Here is a 17,957-nt window from a genome sequence, read left to right as displayed (position 1 = left end):
GTAACCACTTACCATGCAGGCCTCATGGGGCTCATTTTTCAAGAGATGTTGGAAATCTGGAATTTTATGTAAAATCTGATTTTTTTTAGATATTGACAAGCAATTCACATTACTAAAACACAGAAACAACATTTGCAGCCTAGACACTATCTACTTTGCAGTCTCTAGTGGACAGTCTGCTTTCAAAGACCAGTTTGCTCATGGCAACTCCATCCAAGAAGTGTTGGAAGGGATCTAGAAGCATTTGTATGTAGACTTTCTCCAATTTTAATATAAGTGTTTTTATCTGGGGATGATGTGTTTCTGCTTGTGATTGAATGTCTCTGCTTGTGATTGAAGCTTTCTTAGGAATAAAAGGTATGAGAAGGAGTAGCCTCTCTGTTCCTTCTTCCTAAAAGGCACTGTTCACAATGGTTAGAGCTATGATTTAATACCAGCTTTATCAGGATCCTACTTCTACCACATAGGCTCTCTGGGCAAATTATTAAACTCTCTCTGCCTCAATTTCCCTAACTATAAAGTGAGAATTGAATTATTTCCCCATCTGTAGGGTCAAATTCCTTCTAGATGCCTTTCCCTCCGTTATGAAAGAAAACAGGCCAGGCACGGTGGCTCATGCCTATAATCCTAGCACTTTGGGAGGCAGAGATGGGAGGATCTCTTGAGGCTAGGAGTTCCTTGAGCAGCCTGGGCAACATAGCTAGACCCCATCTCTACCAAAAAAAAAAAAAATTTAATTAGCTGGGCGTGGTGGCATACGCCTGTATTCCCAGCTATTTGGAAGGCTGAGATGGGAGGATCACGTGAGTCCAGGAATTCAAGGCTGCAGTGAGCTATGGTCATGCCATCGCACTCTAGCCTACGTGACAGAGTGAGACCCTGTCTCAAAAAATAAATAAATATACAAATTTAAAGGCGTTGTCATATGCATGTATGGGCAAGAGAGGGCGGGGGGGAGACAGAGAGAAAGAAGGAAGGAGGCAGAAAATAACTAGCCGTTAGAGAATGAAATCAAATCTGTCCTCCAAGTAACATGGCCAATTTCTCAGTAATCCTTTGAAATTAAATCTTCCAGCCTTCATTTATGGGAGGAACTAAATGGCAATGTGAAACTTCTAAGGCAAAAGTGCCCAAGCTTTACACTCCATAACAGTTACCTGGAGAGGTTTTTAAAAAGTTAGCATCCGAGCCTCACCTCAAAAGATTCCAACTTGCTAAATCAGAAGTGGGGCTCAAGAACATCTGCATCTTTCAGCTGCCCCTGCTCCCAACCTGAGGATTCAGACGCAGGTGGCGGGCAGAACAGTCTTTACCAAACCTTGGCAAATATCCTGCATCAAAGTCCACAAGGAAGAACGTGCAGATGGTGGCCATTCATGGACTGGTCAGTTTTCATTTACAGCAAACTCATCATCCTAATCTGCTATGTGTAACCCAATGCTAGGGAGGGGAATGGAGTTGCCACCCAGCAGGTCTACCCACAGGCAGGCTCCTTTGTAACAGTCTGTTTCCACAGAGGGGCTGGAAAAATCTGACATTAAAGGAGTCGAAGCCTGACCCAAAACCCATGAATCTGTGAGTTTTCTGAGTTTATTCATTTCCAAATGCTGTCTAGGGGCTGGGTGTGATGGCTCACACCTGTAATCCAATACCTTGGGCTGAGGTGGGAGGATCTCTTGAGGCCAGGAGTTTAGGATGAGCCTGGGCAACATAGCAAGACCCTGTTGCTCCAAAAAATATTTCTTTTAAATTAGCTGGGTTTGGTGGTGCACACCTGTAGTCCTAGCCATTCGGGAGGCTGAAGCAGGAGGATCTTTTGACCCCAGAGATTGAGGCTGCAGTGAGCCATGATCACACCACCGCACTCTAACCTGAGCAACAGAGTGAGACCCTGTCTCAAACAAACAAACAAACAAAAAAACAAAACAAAAAACCTGTTTGAAGTAAACTACTGCCTTTTAAAAATGGTAAATTCCCTGTCTTAAAAAAAAATCATTCTCTATCCTTATCAAGAAAGCTGTAGCCAGTGTGTTTGAGAACAGATTGAAATCTCAAATGGTTGAAATCGCGGGTAGTTTACTTCCTTGGCATAGTCTCAGATCATGATAGTCTTTACCCAAACTCATGAAAAGCTCTCATTCATCCTATGCTACAGGATATCTACGTAAGCCACGTGGTGGCTGGGGCAATGAAACATAGGGTTTCATGACATCAAATTCCTAAGAGCTGGAAATTATTCCACTGAAATATTAAACCATTTTAGATAGAATCCTGCATTGACAGCAGAAAATTGTTCTTGTCCAGACAGAATCATGGACTTGCAGTCTTTCAAAGTCAGAAAACTCTCCGCCCTCAAGTTGCTAGGGAAAGGGAAGCAGTAAATCACACAGGTGAAATGTTTAAATATAGTAGCCATCCGTTTATCAATCCCAGTCATTCAAATCCCTAGTCAAAACCAAACTATTTGCAGGCTTTTGCTTCCTGCTGATACCTTGAGGACTCAAGCAAGGTTAGGTTATTCTAGTGATGTTTCTCAAAGCACAAATCTCAGAGCCACCTAGGACAGATTCATCTGGGATGTTTATGAAAATGCAAGTTCCTGGACCCCATTTCCTGAGTAGCTTGGAAATATCACAAGCCACCTTCCCCGAAAAATAATTCTAAATATTCTAAAGTTGCAGAACTACTATTCTAGGACTTTGCATTTAATGAAGAACATTCTTGCCTGTGTGGACATGTGCCAACAAACAAGACTTTTTTTTTTTTTTTTTTTGAGGCGGAGTCTCGCTCTGTCGCCCGGACTGGAGTGCAGTGGCTGGATCTCAGCTCACTGCAAGCTCCGCCTCCCAGGTTCCCGCCATTCTCCTGCCTCAGCCTCCCAAGTAGCTGGGACTACAGGCGCCCGCCACCTCGCCCGGCTAGTTTTTTGTATTTTTAGTAGAGACGGGGTTTCACTGTGTTGCACCAGGATGGTCTCGATCTCCTGACCTTGTGATCCGCCCGTCTCGGCCTCCCAAAGTGCTGGGATTACAGGCTTGAGCCACTGCGCCCGGCCACAAACAAGACTTTTTTACATCCCTAAGATAAAAAGATAAACAGTTTTTCTTCTCTTACACACTCAACATAACACACAGCTGTGACCAAGTGTGTTTTGTTTCTCCCACACACCAAGCAATTGTCCAGTGACTACCAACTGGGTATCCTATCATTTAGCTCAATTACTACACCATCTACTGGGAGTTAGAGTCAGATCCCACAGGTTAATGGTTTGGTCCCCCAAGACTGCCTCCCATTTCAGATGCTAATTGCAAGTCCCAGGTTGTGACCTGCACTTCGGACTGGCTGGCTCTAAGTTGGGGATTTTCATGATCCCCTTCTCAGGTTCTATTAATGTGCTAAAGTGGCTCACAGAACTCAAGGCAACACTTACTTATGTTTACCCATTTATTACAAAGGATATTACAAAGGATACAGATGAACAGTCAGATGGAAGAGATGCATAGGGCAAGGTATGTAGGACGGGGTGTGGTGTCTCCATGTCCTGTTCAGGTGTGTCACCTTCCAGGTCCCACCACACGTTCAGCCATCTGGAAGCTCTCCCAACCCTGTCCTTTTGGGTTTGCATGGGGGCTTCATTACATAGGCATGATCAATTACATCATTGGCCATTGGTGCCCAACTTAACCTTCAGCCCATTTCTCCTCCCTGGAGTCCAGGGGGTGGGACTGGAAGTTCCAACCTTCTAATTACATGGCTAGTTCCCCTGGCAACCCACCACAACCTGAGGCTATCCAGGGGCCCACCAAGAGTTGCCTCATTAGAATAAATATAGTCCTATCACCCAGGAAATTCCAAGGAATTTGGGAGCTCTGTGTCAGAAACTAGAGTCAAGACAAAACATCAAAACAAAAGATTCTCCTAGTACCCAGTCTACAAGGGTGTTAGGAGCTCTGTCTCAGGAACCAGATGCAGGGACCAAATATTTATCATTCTTTATCACAATATCACACCTAAGGTATCTGGTAGAAGCTTCAGTTATTGCTGCTTCCCTGGAAAGTTTACACACCTCCTAAATTTTCTCTTCCTCCCTCCCTTCTGTTTTTGGTTTTTGTTTTAGAGACAGGGATCTCATTATGTTGCCCAGGCTGGTCTTGAACTCCCAGCCTCAAGTGATCCTCCCACCTCAGCCTCCTGAGTTAGCTGGGATTACAGGGTTGAGCCGCCACACCCAGGTCTTTTCTTGTCTCCCTGAGATCAGGCTCTTGTTCTCTTATCTGATGCTCTGTGGAATTTGGCCACGACAACATTTGGGTATGAGACAAATGTCCTCTGTGACAAATATGACATTCTCAGATGACCCTGCTAATACAGTGGAGTTTCTTGTTACTCAGGAGTAAGGTTCTCATGTCAGGGCACAAGGTGAGCTTTGAGTATAATCAAACTTAATCTTGGAAGTATCCAAGGAGGGCACCCTATTGGAGACTCACACATGGTATCTTGATCAGCCCAGCATAGCCAGTGAATGTCTCCAGTGTTGGAAGAGGTGACTGTTCCTTGGGTTGAGAGTATGCTGAAGTATGTGGCTGGGTTTAGGGTTCATGGCATCTGTTTCAACACTGGAACCACACTCTGGGCTCACATAGAAGGAATAGACGTGACATCCCCATCCGTGCTCATGATCCTTGAGGAGGGCGGCAGTCAGAAACTTCAGCTCTGTGGCTTTTTTTCTTTTTGAGGAACATAAATAGTCGATCTGCCATAAGTTAAATGCACGTACAGTGCAACTCCCCTGAATGTACATCTCTGAGTGGTCTTGTTGAGGTATAAACAGCCAGGTACACACCTGTGTGTTAAAAACGCTTGTTTGCCATTCTTAACAACAACAGCCTTTGTTTTCCAAGGTTTTCATTAAGGAAAAACTTACCTCTAAACAGGGATAAGGGTCCCATGACTGTGTCTCATTAGAACGCACAGTGTTCGAAGATCTTGACCCATTCTGTACTGGGAAAGAGTTCGAAGATCTTGACTCATTCTGTACTGGGAAAGAGTTCGAAGATCTTGACCCATTCTGTACTGGGAAAGCTCCTCTCTCCTAAGCAAATTGAAATGAATCCTTTCCTGGCCTCAAAATATCCTTCAATTGCATCAGAATTGGAATGAGACATACATATCAAGGTGGACATGAAGCAGGAACTTGACCTTTTTGCAAAAGCTTAAAAGCAAATCCCTCTTCTTTTCTATATTGTTGGCTGGGGAAAGGCTTTCTGGAAATTGTTTTGCGCAGAGAGATTTCGTGATTCCATAATGAAAAATGGGAATCGTTACTTATTTCCAGAAGGTTAGAAGGGTCTTTCTGTGATGGTTCAGATAAGCTGAGGTAGAGACAAATCAGACCTAAGTTGCCAGCAACAATGGAAGGATTTTTGCTTTGAAAAGGATATAAGCTAGCAAATGTTGATGAAGAAATCAGAATGAACATTAAAAAGATGTTAAACCTCACTGGTAATCAAGAAAGCACAAATTAAAGCAACAACAAAAAAAATACTACATATTTTTGTCTGGCAGATTGCAACAATTAAAAAGATGGGGAATATCCGGTGGCTCAAGCCTGTAATCCCAGCACTTTGGGAGGCCGAGACGGGTGGATCACAAGGTCAGGAGATCGAGACCATCCTGGCTAACATGGTGAAACCCCGTCTCTACTAAAAAAAATACAAAAAAAACTAGCCGGGCGAGGTGGCGGGCGCCTGTAGTCCCAGCTCCTCGGGAGGCTGAGGCAGGAGAATGGCGTAAACCCGGGAGGCGGAGCTTGCAGTGAGCTGAGATCCGGCCACTGCACTCCAGTCCGGGCGACAGAGTGAGACTCCGCCTCAAAAAAAAAAAAAAAAGATGGGGAATATCAAGGTTGGCCAGGATGTGAAAAATTGGACACTATACTGGTGGTGAAAGAGGAAACTGGGACAGTCTTTTGGAAAGTCAGTTTGGATGTATCTAATATAAAATCCAGGCACCCACCAACCCAGCAATTCCACTGCTCAGTATCCACCTTAGAGACAGGTGCACAAAAATGCACGTAACACAGTAAAGCTTCACCCTAGCTATGTGTTAGAATCACCGGGGGAGCTTTAAATATATGCCAATACCGCTGGGCACTGTGGTTCATGCCTGTAATTCCAGTACTTTGGGAGGCAGAAACAGGAGGATCACTAGAGCTCAGGAGTTGGAGGCCAGCCTGGGCAACATAGCAAGATCTCATCTCTACTAAAAATTTAAAAAAAAAAAAAAATTATCTGGGCTTGGTGGCATGCACCTGTAAGTCCCAGCTACTTGGGAGGCTCAGGTGCAAGGCCAGCTTGAGCCCAAGAGGTCGAGGCTGCAGTCTGTTATAATTGTACCAGTGTACTCCAGCCTGGGTGACAGAGCAAGATCCTGTCTCAAAAAATTAAAATAAAAAAAATTTTAAAAACAATGCCCAGGGCCCACCCTGGACCAATTAAATTAGAATCTCCAGCAATAGGACCAGGGATTGGTAGACTGTAGGGTTCTCCAGGTAACTCTAATGCACAGCCGGGGTTGGGAACCACAGGTGTGCAATGATGTTCATTGCAGCTTTGTTTGCAGTAGGAGAAATCTTGAAACCACCTACATGTCCATCAGTAGGCAGGTTAAATTAGGAGTGATATATTCGTATGATGGGATACCACACTGCAGTTTAAACATGGGGACAGGGTCAGGTGCCCTGGTTCACACCTGTAATCCCAGCACTTTTGGAGGCCAAGGCAGGAGGATCACTTGAGCCCAGGAGTTCAAGACCAGCCTGGGCAATATAGTGAGATCCCGTCTCTATTTTTTGAAAAAGTATACACGTAGAGACATCCTTCTTACTATGATTTTACAAGCCCTGCATGATCTGGCTGCTGCCTCCCCATCCTCATCTCCCCTTCCTCATCCTCATCTCCCCTCTCTCCCTTTTACTCCCTTCACTTCAGCCACATCAGAGTCTTCTCTCTGAGCAATGCAAGCACATTCCTGCCTCAGGGACTCTGCACTTGCCGTTGCCTCTGCCTGGAACTCTCTTCCTCCTAAAAGCCACTCATCTGGTTCCCATCTCTCCATCTGGCACTTGTTCTTATATTACGTTAGCAAAGAGACTATCCCTTTAGTCAGTTTTACTTCTCTTCCTTACCACTCCCTGATAAATTATATATCTATGGTCTGTTTCCCCCTACTGGCATGAGAACTCCAGGGACATTTTCATTTCTGTTACTGCCCATAATAATAGAGCATGGCCCTTAAGAGTGCCTATTTACAGCTCGGCGTGATGGCTTATGCCTGTAATCCCAGCACTTTGGGAGGCCAAGGCGGGTGGATCACAAGGTCAGGAGATCGAGACCATCCTGGCTAACACGGTAAAACTCCGTCTCTATTAAAAATACAAAAAAAAAAAAAAAAAATTAGCCAGGCATGTTGGTGGGCTCCTGTAGTCCCAGCTACTTGGGAGGCTGAGGCAGGAGAATGGCGTGAACCTGGGAGGCGGAGCTTGCAGTGAGCCGAGATCACGCCACTGCACTCCAGCCTGGGCCACAGAGCAAGACTGCTGGAGTTCCAGTCCAGGTGCTTCCTCTAAGTAGCTGTGTGCCCTTAGGTATACCTTTTAAGCAGTCTGTGCCTCTGTTTTCTCGTACATAAAATGGGGATAATAACAATGCCTACCTTATAGGGCTGTGAAGGTTAAATTGCACAAACTCCAGGGCCTGGCACACTGTACTCACTAAGTAAATGTTGGGTGTTATTACTATAATCAGCACTAGAGCAGTGCCCAGCATGTAAATATGCATTGAATAAATGAGTGAGTAAAACAAAAAAAGAAATTGCAGCACGATTGCATTATGTAAACACATACACATGATGAGTATACTATTTCTAAATGCTTATTGATCAGTTTCAATGCAGAAAAACACCTGAGAACTTACACCAAACTGCTAACGTGCTACTATACTAACCCTTGGGGAGGAGAGTGAGGTTCAGAAATGCTCAAGAGGCATTTTTCCGTATCTGCATTATTAGGTTTTTTGTTTGTTTCTTTTTTGTTGTTTTTTTGCATGTCCTACATGTAAGATGAAATAAGTTTTCCAAATAGAATATGTTTCTCAAAAGGAAGCCCCTGCTTAGAGTCAAACGTGTGCAGGTGGGCTGGTACCTTTCAGCATGTGTTTAACCAGAGTCATCGCCATCTAATAAGGAAGGCATCGAGCTGGGAAAGGCAACCACAGAAGCTCAGCCCACGATCTTTCTCTCTTTCTCCCTCTGTCCGTACCACACAGTGCCTGAGGAACCAGCGGTCAGTGGGCTGTGAGCATGGAGGATGGACCTCATCCACACACACCCAAAGGAGTTTCTGAGGAATGGATCCTCGACTTCAGACTGTGAGATCTTTTCCTCCAGGACTCTCCAGAGGCAGGTCCCTGGCAAATGAACAAGAAAAAAAAAAAAAGTCCAAAATGTAGGAAATCCAAGCTACACAGCCAGATCAGCCAAAGTCATTGATTTGTAAAAATGAAAAGAAAACAGAAAAAAGAAAAATGAAGTCTCACTGTCTCAGTTTAGCGAATCCCATTGTGTCCACTCCTCTCCTCCAGAGGCAAGCCTCAGGAAATCACATAACTTTTCACTGAGGAGATCCGGGGGATCTCCATACTGGGGGAGATGGAGGTTTCTAGGAAGAGCAGCGGGTGCTGGTATTTACGATGTTGAGCACAAACATTTGCAGCATGTTTAAAATTGTCTAGTAGAGTTCAAGTTGTGGATTTGCTTTTCCTTTTATTCTTACAACCTTCAGTAACTCCTCCTCTGGGAGTCGGCACTCCCATGCCCAGAGTTTACCCATCTGGTCATTAAACACTCAAAGAAGGGGCTTTTCTGGTCTCTTGTCTTGATCCTTACGTTTCCAAATAGGCCCCCTCCCTTGCTTGCATCCACGTTGGTCGACTTGACCAAAACCTCACTCTTCGCTCAAACGTAGGCTCTGAGAATGGACTTAGTGGCCAATCCTAGGTACATGAGCACTTCCTCTATCCCAGTTTTGGGAATAAACTGGCTGTATTTATAGAATGTGTTTTTTTTTTTTTTTTTTTCAATTTCTCACTCTCTCTCCTCTCTTTCTCTAGTAAGTCTCAGGCAAGATCTTTGATTTTCCTGGATGCCACCTGGAAATGCCACCCATTGTATTTCTTTTCTGTCAAATGTAAACCCTTTAGGTGTGAATGTACTGGTTCAATGATGCCATTATTCTGCCTGCCAGAACACGGCAACCCAGTGTCTCACAGAGCACAAGGGGCATGCCACTGGTGGTACACAAGATAATTTTTAAGTAGTTTCTAGGAACAACATTAAGTAATACCAAATCACAAAGAATGTTTCCCGTTTTCTATTCTTTTTTCATCCTGATTACAGCAAGGAAAAAGTCTCTGTTTAGTGCTAGCAGGTCCTTTACACCTTTCAGATACTACGGCTCTTTCCCCTTTTTAACAAAGAAGGAGCAGGTCTCAGGTTCAGTCTTCTGTCTAGAAAGAATGTAATGATATTGTTTTGTGTCATGGTATTTATTTTATTTATTACCTTCCATTTACAGCTTCCCACAGTGGGAGATAGGATACATTGTTTCTGTTCAAATAAATTAAGAAAAATAGGAGAACTCAAGAAAATATCAATTAACACACTACATATGTGTATATGGCAAAAGTCACTTCAAAGAATCAATGTCAGAAACATGGTGATAATGAAGCAAAAGAAAGGCAGATTATGCTGGCTGGGCATGGTGGCGCCTGTAATCCCAACAATTTGGGAGGTCGAGGTGGGCGCATCACTTGAGGTCAGGAGTTTGAGACCAGCCTGACCAACATGGTGAACCTCCATCTCTACTAAAAATATGAAAAGTAGCCAGGCATGGTGGTGCATGCCCATAATCCCAGCTACCAGGGAGTCTGAGGCAGGAGAATCACTTGAATCTGGAAGGCGGAGGTTGCCGTGAGCTGAGACTGCACCACTACACTCCAGCCCAGGTGACAGAGCAAGACTCCATCTCAAAAAAGAAAAAAAAAAAGAAAGAAAAAGAAAAAAGAAAGGCAGATTATTCTAATTGAATGAATAAGAGGCTGAGAGTCAATATCTGAGTTCCAATGCCCTCTTGTTTTTGCAGGGTTTTTAATTGGCCACTAACTAGCTATGCAAGCCGATTTTAGGCAAGTTTCTTAGCCTCTCTGTGCCTAATATTCCTTCACCTGCAAAATGGGGATACGAATGCCTGCCTCCTTACCTCACAGCGCTGTTATGAGAATTAATTGTTGTCATAGATGTGACTAACCATTGGCGGGGGGGTTTCTAAGTACTATACCAATACAAATTTCAGCATGTTTTCATATACTGAACCCTAGCAAAAAAATAAATAAAAGCTGATGAACATCAGATTCTACCTGTCATTTTACCCGGATGTTGTGATGAGCCAGCACTTGTCCCAGGAGGACGTTGAATCAGGGACACGAAATCTCAACACACAGAGATTCTAGCATCATTCCAATATACTGGATACTGATTTCTGTTTCTGACATCCTGTTTTTTGTTTGTGCGTGTTTGGGTCCCTGGTCTTTTACCCAAATCAAATGAAAGGTGTTGCTGAGAGGCAGAATAAAAATGGTTTTAAGTAAGCCTGTGTACCACAGTGTGTGAATTGTGTTTTCTTGGGGTTCCCCACTTTCCAGAGATTTCCATAACCAAAATAAGCTCATCTAGTCCAACCCTCAGTCCCCAGGGAAGACCCCAGAGAGGCCAGAGGTGGCGCTAGAGAGGCATCACTCTGAACTAATTTATGGCCAGAAATGTCCTTCTACTTGGCACTGAAAATGTTGGTTCCATTAAAGCGAAAATAAAATAAGAAAAATATTGTTATTAAATGTGATCCATGGGGTCAAGAAGGCCACTGATTTTTGTTGGGTGTCCCCCAGGTCCTAAGCCCTGAGAATGACAAAATGGTCTTTGTTGGGATGATGGGCTTGTCCAGAGCTTCCTCCAAAGCTAAGATTGCCCCTGCTCCACTTGCAAAAGCACAGTTTAAAAAGGGATTGGTGGCCAGGTGCGGTGGCTCACGCCTGTAATCCCAGCATTTTGGGAGACCGAGCAGACAGATCACAAGGTCAGGAGATCGAGACCATCCTAGCTAACACAGTGAAACCCCATCTCTACTAAAAATACAAAAAATTAGCCGGGCATGGTGGCACAGGACTGTAGTTCCAGCTACTTGGGAGGCTTAGGCAGGAGAATCGCTTGAACCCAGGAAGCGGAGGTTGCAGTGAGCTGAGATCATGCCACTGCACTCCAGCCTGTGTGACAGAGTGAGATTCCGTATCAAAAAAAAAAAAAAAAAAGAATTGGTGTATTATCAGCCAAGACATTCCTTAATCAGCCAGTTACAAAAAAAATGGCTAAATAGAGCAAACAGTAGAGTTTACTCTCACAAAACAGAAAATTCCAGGGATAGCTTCAGGTGCAGCTGGATCCTGGTGCTCAGGGTTTCTGGGAACGTGTCCCTTTCCATGTCTCAGCCCCAACTTGCTGAGTTCATTTTAGTTTAGTAGGGACAAGATGACTGCCAACAGCTTTGGACTTTTTTCTACCAGCTTAGCAATGCCTGTGGAAAGAGTTTCTTCCCTAATAGCTCCGGGGGGAAAAAAATGGTTCAATTCAATATAATGAACAATTGATACAAAACAGAAACCGACCTATCAAAATGGATACCAGTCATTAACAAACAGGTACAGCCACTGTACCAACACAAATGGATGCTGTGGCCAGGGGCAAGTGGTGCCCTCATTGGCCAGGCTTGAAGTCAGGATTCAATCACTGGAACTGAATGTGAGGTCAGCTCCACCCAAACTTTATAGATTGAGGGTGCGGGGAGGGTGGTTCCCCAAAGGAAAACCAAAGTGCTTTTACCAGAAGAAGGAGAGAGATTTGCTAGGCAAAAACATAAAACAAAAAGCAGCGTCCACATTAAGCATGCTGCTTTTTACTATACCTTCCATGTGCAGGGCAAAAGTAACCTAACAGCTTTTCTTTTATTTATTTATTTTTTTTTTTGAGGTGGAGTTTCACACTTATTGCCCAGGCTGGAGTGCAATGGCACGATCTCAGCTCACTGCAACCTCCGCCTCCCAGGTTCAAGCGATTCTCCTGCTTCAGCTTCCCCAGTAGCTGGGATTACAGGCATGTGCCACCACGCTTGGCTAGTTTTTTTGTATTTTTAGTAGAGACGGGGTTTTACCATGTTGGCCAGGCTGGTCTCGAACTCCTGACCTCAGGCAATCCCCCTGCCTCGGCCTCCCAAAGTGCTGGGATTACAGGCGTGGTTGCCCGGCCTCCTAATAGCTTTTCAAACAATTTCCCCATGGTGTTGTCACTCTCATCCAGCTCCTCCTCTGACCAATATTTATAGAGCACCTGCTCAACCACACAAACTGGGCTGGGCTTTGGAAATTCCAGTATGTTTAAGAGAGACCCCTAAGAAGGTGGCAGTAGTCTAGTGGGGGGAACAGATACACATAAACAATGAGACGGAAACACGAGAGTGCCCAGACAGAGGCATGAGCAAAGTGTTATGCCGTCACTTTGCAGGAGAACACATTGGCTGTACTGAAGGGAAGGAAGGCTCAGTGTCTGTCCTACCATTCTTTGCATTGCTGAGGCTGATAGTGCTACAGCTCTTGAAGTTACCCTGTCTCTGCCCACAAGTTATGGGCAGAAACAGATGCAGACATAAAATCGCTGGCCTCAGCTCCTGGATCAGCAAATTACCTTTGGCCTACAGCAGGACAGCTGCATTCAGCAAAACAGCACGATGCATGTATCTTGATATGTAACCCTAGATTCAGGCTTCTAAATATAAGAGACAGTTCTGGGCCACCAATTACCAAAAAAAAAAAAAAAAAAAAAAAAAATCTTGTAAGATAATGTTCATACTCATGGGTTACAACTAATCCTTAAAAAATACTCATGAGTGTTGAATATTTAAGTCTGGGGAATTGCCCTATAAAAATAGGTCCCTGCACCAAGACACTTTGAATTCTGGTTGGACAAGTGCAAAGAGAGGCAGGCATAAAGACGACTCAAGCATCACTTACACTTGCTGGAGAAGCCACAGAAAGAAGGAATTCCCTTTCCAATACATTCATTCATTCATTCCAGTAGACATCTATTTATCAGGGGTCAGGAGAGGAAAGTACACAGTTGCCTCTGTGCATTGCCTGCATGAGGCATCGGAGAGTTTCATCTCGAGTACCTGTTCCAAACCTCGGGTGAGCACCCAGTTAAACCTGCAATGACCCGGTCACGGCGTTCATCTCTCTTCCTGTCCCAGTGTAGCCTTTCCCAGTTTGCACCCACACACTGGTTCACTGATGCACCCAAGCCGTCTGCTGCTGGCACTGCGACCAAGTGTTTACTCCCCCAGGTCATGTGGAATCCCATGCATGGGGACTAGTTGTACTTTGGAGTGAAAGTATTGGGAGGAACTCATAAAAGGCCAAATTCTGCCTATATAGAAATGGCCTGATCACCCCCAAGAAAGAGGACCTAAAGCATGCCTAGGAGGGAAGGTAAATAAGTATTTCTTGAGCCATTACCAAAGCTCATCTAAACAATTACAGTAGCTTTTTTTTTTTTTTCCTTTGAGACGGAATTTTGCTCTGTTGCCCATGCTGGAGTACAGTAGCATGATCTTGGCTTACTGCAACCTCCACCTCCTGGATTCAAGCAATTCTTCTGCCTCAGTCTCCCAAGTAGCTGGGACTACAGGCGTGCACCACCATGCCCAGCTAATTTTTTGTATTTTTAGTAGAGACAGGTTTTTGCCATGTTGGCCAGGCTGGTCTCGAACTCCTGGCCTCAAGTGATCTGCCCACCTTGGCCTCCCAAAGTGCTGGGATTAAAGGTGTGAGCCACCACGCCAGGCCTACAGTAGCTTTCTTACAGAGCTCTCTGGCATAGCAACTATTACAAACTTAGTGACTTAAAACAACCCAAATTTATTATCTTGCAGTTCTGGAGGTCAGAAGTCTAAAATGGGTCTTACTGGAACAAAATCAAGATGGCAGCAGGGTTGGATTCCTTTCTGGAAGCTCGTAGAGAGAATCCCTTTTCTTACCTTTTCCACCTTATAGAAGCTATCCACATTTCTTGACTCAGGGCCCCCTTCCATCTTCAAAGGCAGCAAAGTCACCATCTACTTGTTTATTTTCTTCATTATTATCTATCTCCTCTGCTTAAGATGCCTTTTTCATACTGCATCTCTTTTGTTCTGACTCCTTTTTCTCTCTCTTCCCTACCTAGGGACCCTTGTCATTACTTTGGGTCCACATGGATGATCCAGGATAATCTCCTTATTTTAAGGTCAGCTGATTAGCAACCTTAATTCCATCTGCTCCCTTAATTCCTTCTTACCATGTAACACAACATATTCACAAGTTCCAGGGATTTGTATGGGGGTATATTTGGGGGAGCATTATTCTGTCTACTACATCTTGCTTTCACATCCATTCGCTTAAAAAACACACACAGCAGCCAGGGTTATCTTATCTCAAACCTAGACTTAATCACATCGTTCCTCTGCTGAAAGCCAACCCACACACCCAGTGACCGCCCATGGAATTAAAACTCAAACTTTTTTTTTGGAAGAGATAGGAGTCTTGCTATGTGGCCCAGGCTAGTCTCAAACTTCTGGCCTCAAGCAATCCTCCCACCTCTGCCTCCCAAAGTGCTGGGATTACAGCTGTGAGCCACCATACCCAGCCTTTAAAATCCAAACTTTTTTTGTGTGTCCTAAAAAGGTCTTTATTATTAAAAGCTGGAAGGTCCATCTTTAACCCCCATCACAAAATGCTACTTTGCCTCGACAAGCAGGGTTTGTAATTGAGTTGGTGTTTCTTTTGTAGTTAAGACAAGCATTTGCTCTCGTTGACCAGTGATCAGGAACCTGTTCTTGTAATTTTGCCCTTTCATCCTTGATAAGTGAAATCAGTACATTTTCCACAACTTTGTTTATTCTTCTTTTTTTTTTTTTTTTTTAATCTTCGGAATAAAAGACCAAGGAACATTAACGAGTTGATGGTCCCCTAGATATGGTCTCTAGTGCCAGCGAGTCTGTTCTCTTCTTCGGTGTTAAAAGGACTGCTCATTCTGGAGCATCTACTCTTCTGGACTAAAATCCAAACTTTTTTTATTTTTTAACTTTAAGTTCTGGGATACATGTGCAGAAAGTGGAGGTTTGTTACATAGGTATACGTGTGCCATGGTGGTTCGCTGCACCTATCAACCTATCATCTAGGTTTTAAGCCCTGCATGCATTAGATATTTGTCCTAATGCTCTCCCTTCCCTTGCCCCTCACCCTCCAAAAGGCCCCAGTGCGTGATGTTCCCCTCCCTGTGTCCATGTGTTCTCATTGTTCAACTCCCACTTATGAGTGAGAACATGCGCTGTTTTAAAATCCAAACTTTGAATGATGACCTGCAAAGTCCTACATGATCAGACCCTTGGCTACCTCTCATATCTCATGCTCTACCTCACCCCCACTCTACTCAGCTGTAGCCACACACTGGTCCCAAACATGACAAGATCATTCTGGTCTCAAGGCCTTGTGTGTGCTGTTTCCTCCATTCATAACACCATTTTCTAGATTTTCACATAGCTGGTCCTTTCTCCCCCATGCCCTAGGTCACAGCTTCTCAGACAGGACCAACCTAACCCCTATCTCTAAGGCAGCCACCCCACCCCTCGTCACTTGCTATCACATCACCCTGTTTTACTTCCTCCATGGGGTTTGCCACCACTAACAATATTTTTGTTTATTTAACTGTTAACTTATTTATTATCTTCGTTATTATCTATCTCCTCCCCCTAGGATGTTGACCTCATGTGGGCAGAGACCTTGTCTGTTCTCTTCACTGATGTGTCCCCAGCATGTAGACTAGGGCTTGGCCCATGGCAGATACTCTATAGCTATCTGTTGAATGAGTGAAAAGTTCTTTTCCCCATGTGCCCTTCCTCCTGGCTAGTGTCCACTCCTTTGTCCCAGATTAAGTGCCTCTTGTTCAGAGGTGCCTTCTCTGATATGCCAACATTTCAAGAACATGAGGGTCTCCCTTTTGCACGCTCACAACTTCCCTGTAGTTTCACTCAAGGTCATATCACAATGGTAGTTAGATGCAGTTTGCACAGTTACCATTTAATATCTGTCTTTCCCAGCAGATCGTGAGCGCCCCTGCAGGCACGGACCATGTTCATCTTGTTCACCTCTGCTTCCTGGTCCCTAGCTTTGTACCTGGCACGTAAGTTTCCAATAGTTATTTAATGAATGAATGAACGAATGAATGAATGAGGGTGTAGAGGTAGAGAGAAATGGAAGAAGAAACCTGAATCAAAGCTTCCTCCATCATCATAGCTTTATTTTCACATTGTTATCTGACAAGATTTAAAGTTGAATTTTAAAACAAGATGAAGCTAACCATGGTATTGGCTGTAAATCCTGTCTCAAAACTTTCTCACATATTCCTTATTGTGATGGTTTAAAAGAAGGAAGAAATGAAAATCGACTTATACCAAAAAGTAATTTCAAGAAGACAGAAATCCGGCTGGGCGCGGTGGCTCACGCCTGTAATCCCAGCATTTTGGGAGGTCGAGGTAGGAGGATCACCTGAGGTCAGAACTTCAAGACCAGCCTGGCCAACATGGTGAAACTCTGTATCTACTAAAAATACAAAAATTAGCAGAGCGTGGTGGTGCATGCCTGTAATCTCAGCTACTGGGGAAGCTGAGGCAGGAGAATCGCCTGAACCCGGGGGCGGGGGGGGGGGGGGTTGCAGTGAGCCGAGATCACACCACTGTACTCCAGCCTGGACGATAAGAGCGAAACTCTGTCTCAAAAAACAAAAGAAAAGAAAAAGAAGAAGAAAAAGAAAAGCAGAGAGGAGAGGAGGGGAGGGGAGGGGAGGAGGGGAGGAGAGGAGGGGAGGGGAGGGGAGGGGAGGGGAGGGGGGGAGGGGAGGGGAGGGGAGGGGAGGAGAGGAGAGGAGAGGAGAGGAGAGGAGAGGAGAGAGGAGAAAAGAGAGAAACCCAAATGAACCCCAGCCTCCTTTGTGCCTGGGATGCCTCCTAGTGGGAGAAATGGAGAAAGACACTTTAGAGTGTTCACTAACAAATTGACAAATACCATATTTATGTGCCATTTATAGTCTCTGAGTTAGTGTAGGATCCAGAAACAAACTGGAAGAAAATCACACAGCTTTGATGAAGAAGAGAAGCAAGATGTTCTAGAGTAACAAACTTTCAGTAAAATAAAAACTGAGCAACTGTTGCTTTTGAAGCAGATTTTTGACTGATCTCTGATGGTAATTTTTAGGCTATCTCACTCTTAAGACTTATTTCTGATCTGGAACTTTTCAAAAATGATGTAGATTCCATTAGTGACACCTCTGTTCCTTAGAAATTCGAGGTGGATACGATCATCAAATGCCAACACTGGCTCAGTGGGGCTTTTTCTTCAGTCTCTATAGTCTACAATTCTAAACTCAGCAGAAGAGCTGAGTTTAGAATTGTAAACTCTGCTGAGAGTAATTAGATTTCTGGATTTTAGTAGTAGAGGAGTAATTTATATTGGGCGAATTCCACTGCCTGGTACAGTTACAAACTCTGAACAAAACATTTTTTACAAATTGAAGGTATTTGAGAACAACTGAAAACTGGAGGGGCAGTAAGCATCCTCATAAAATGGGAATCATCCACATTTACCTGGCTTTTCCTCTGAAGGGTCACCCAGTCTGCATAGCACACAGAGAACAGAGCTCAAGCCGAAAGCAATAGTCTTATTAGGCTGCAGAATCACAGATTAGAGTTTGTGGCCCCCATGGTGGCT

General features: G+C 44.3%; 1 protein-coding gene across 1 annotated transcript in view; it reads left to right on the top strand.

Annotated features, from left to right (window-relative positions):
* Positions 1-9,694, top strand: part of TMEM233 (transmembrane protein 233) — a 46,951-nt gene extending 37,257 nt beyond the window's left edge. Inside the window, exon 3 of the mRNA XM_033220419.1 lies at positions 8,325-9,694. Coding sequence (XP_033076310.1) covers positions 8,325-8,331 — 7 coding nt within the window. The 3' untranslated portion in view covers positions 8,332-9,694. The remainder of the gene's footprint in view (positions 1-8,324) is intronic.
* Positions 9,695-17,957: the final 8,263 nt, after the last annotated feature.

The sequence above is a fragment of the Trachypithecus francoisi genome, unplaced genomic scaffold, assembly GCF_009764315.1.
Source record: "Trachypithecus francoisi isolate TF-2019V2 unplaced genomic scaffold, Tfra_2.0 Lachesis_group11, whole genome shotgun sequence".
NCBI lineage: Eukaryota > Metazoa > Chordata > Mammalia > Primates > Cercopithecidae > Trachypithecus > Trachypithecus francoisi.
The sequence above is the reverse complement of the archived record's forward strand: the minus strand, read 5'-3'. Positions and strand labels throughout refer to the sequence as shown.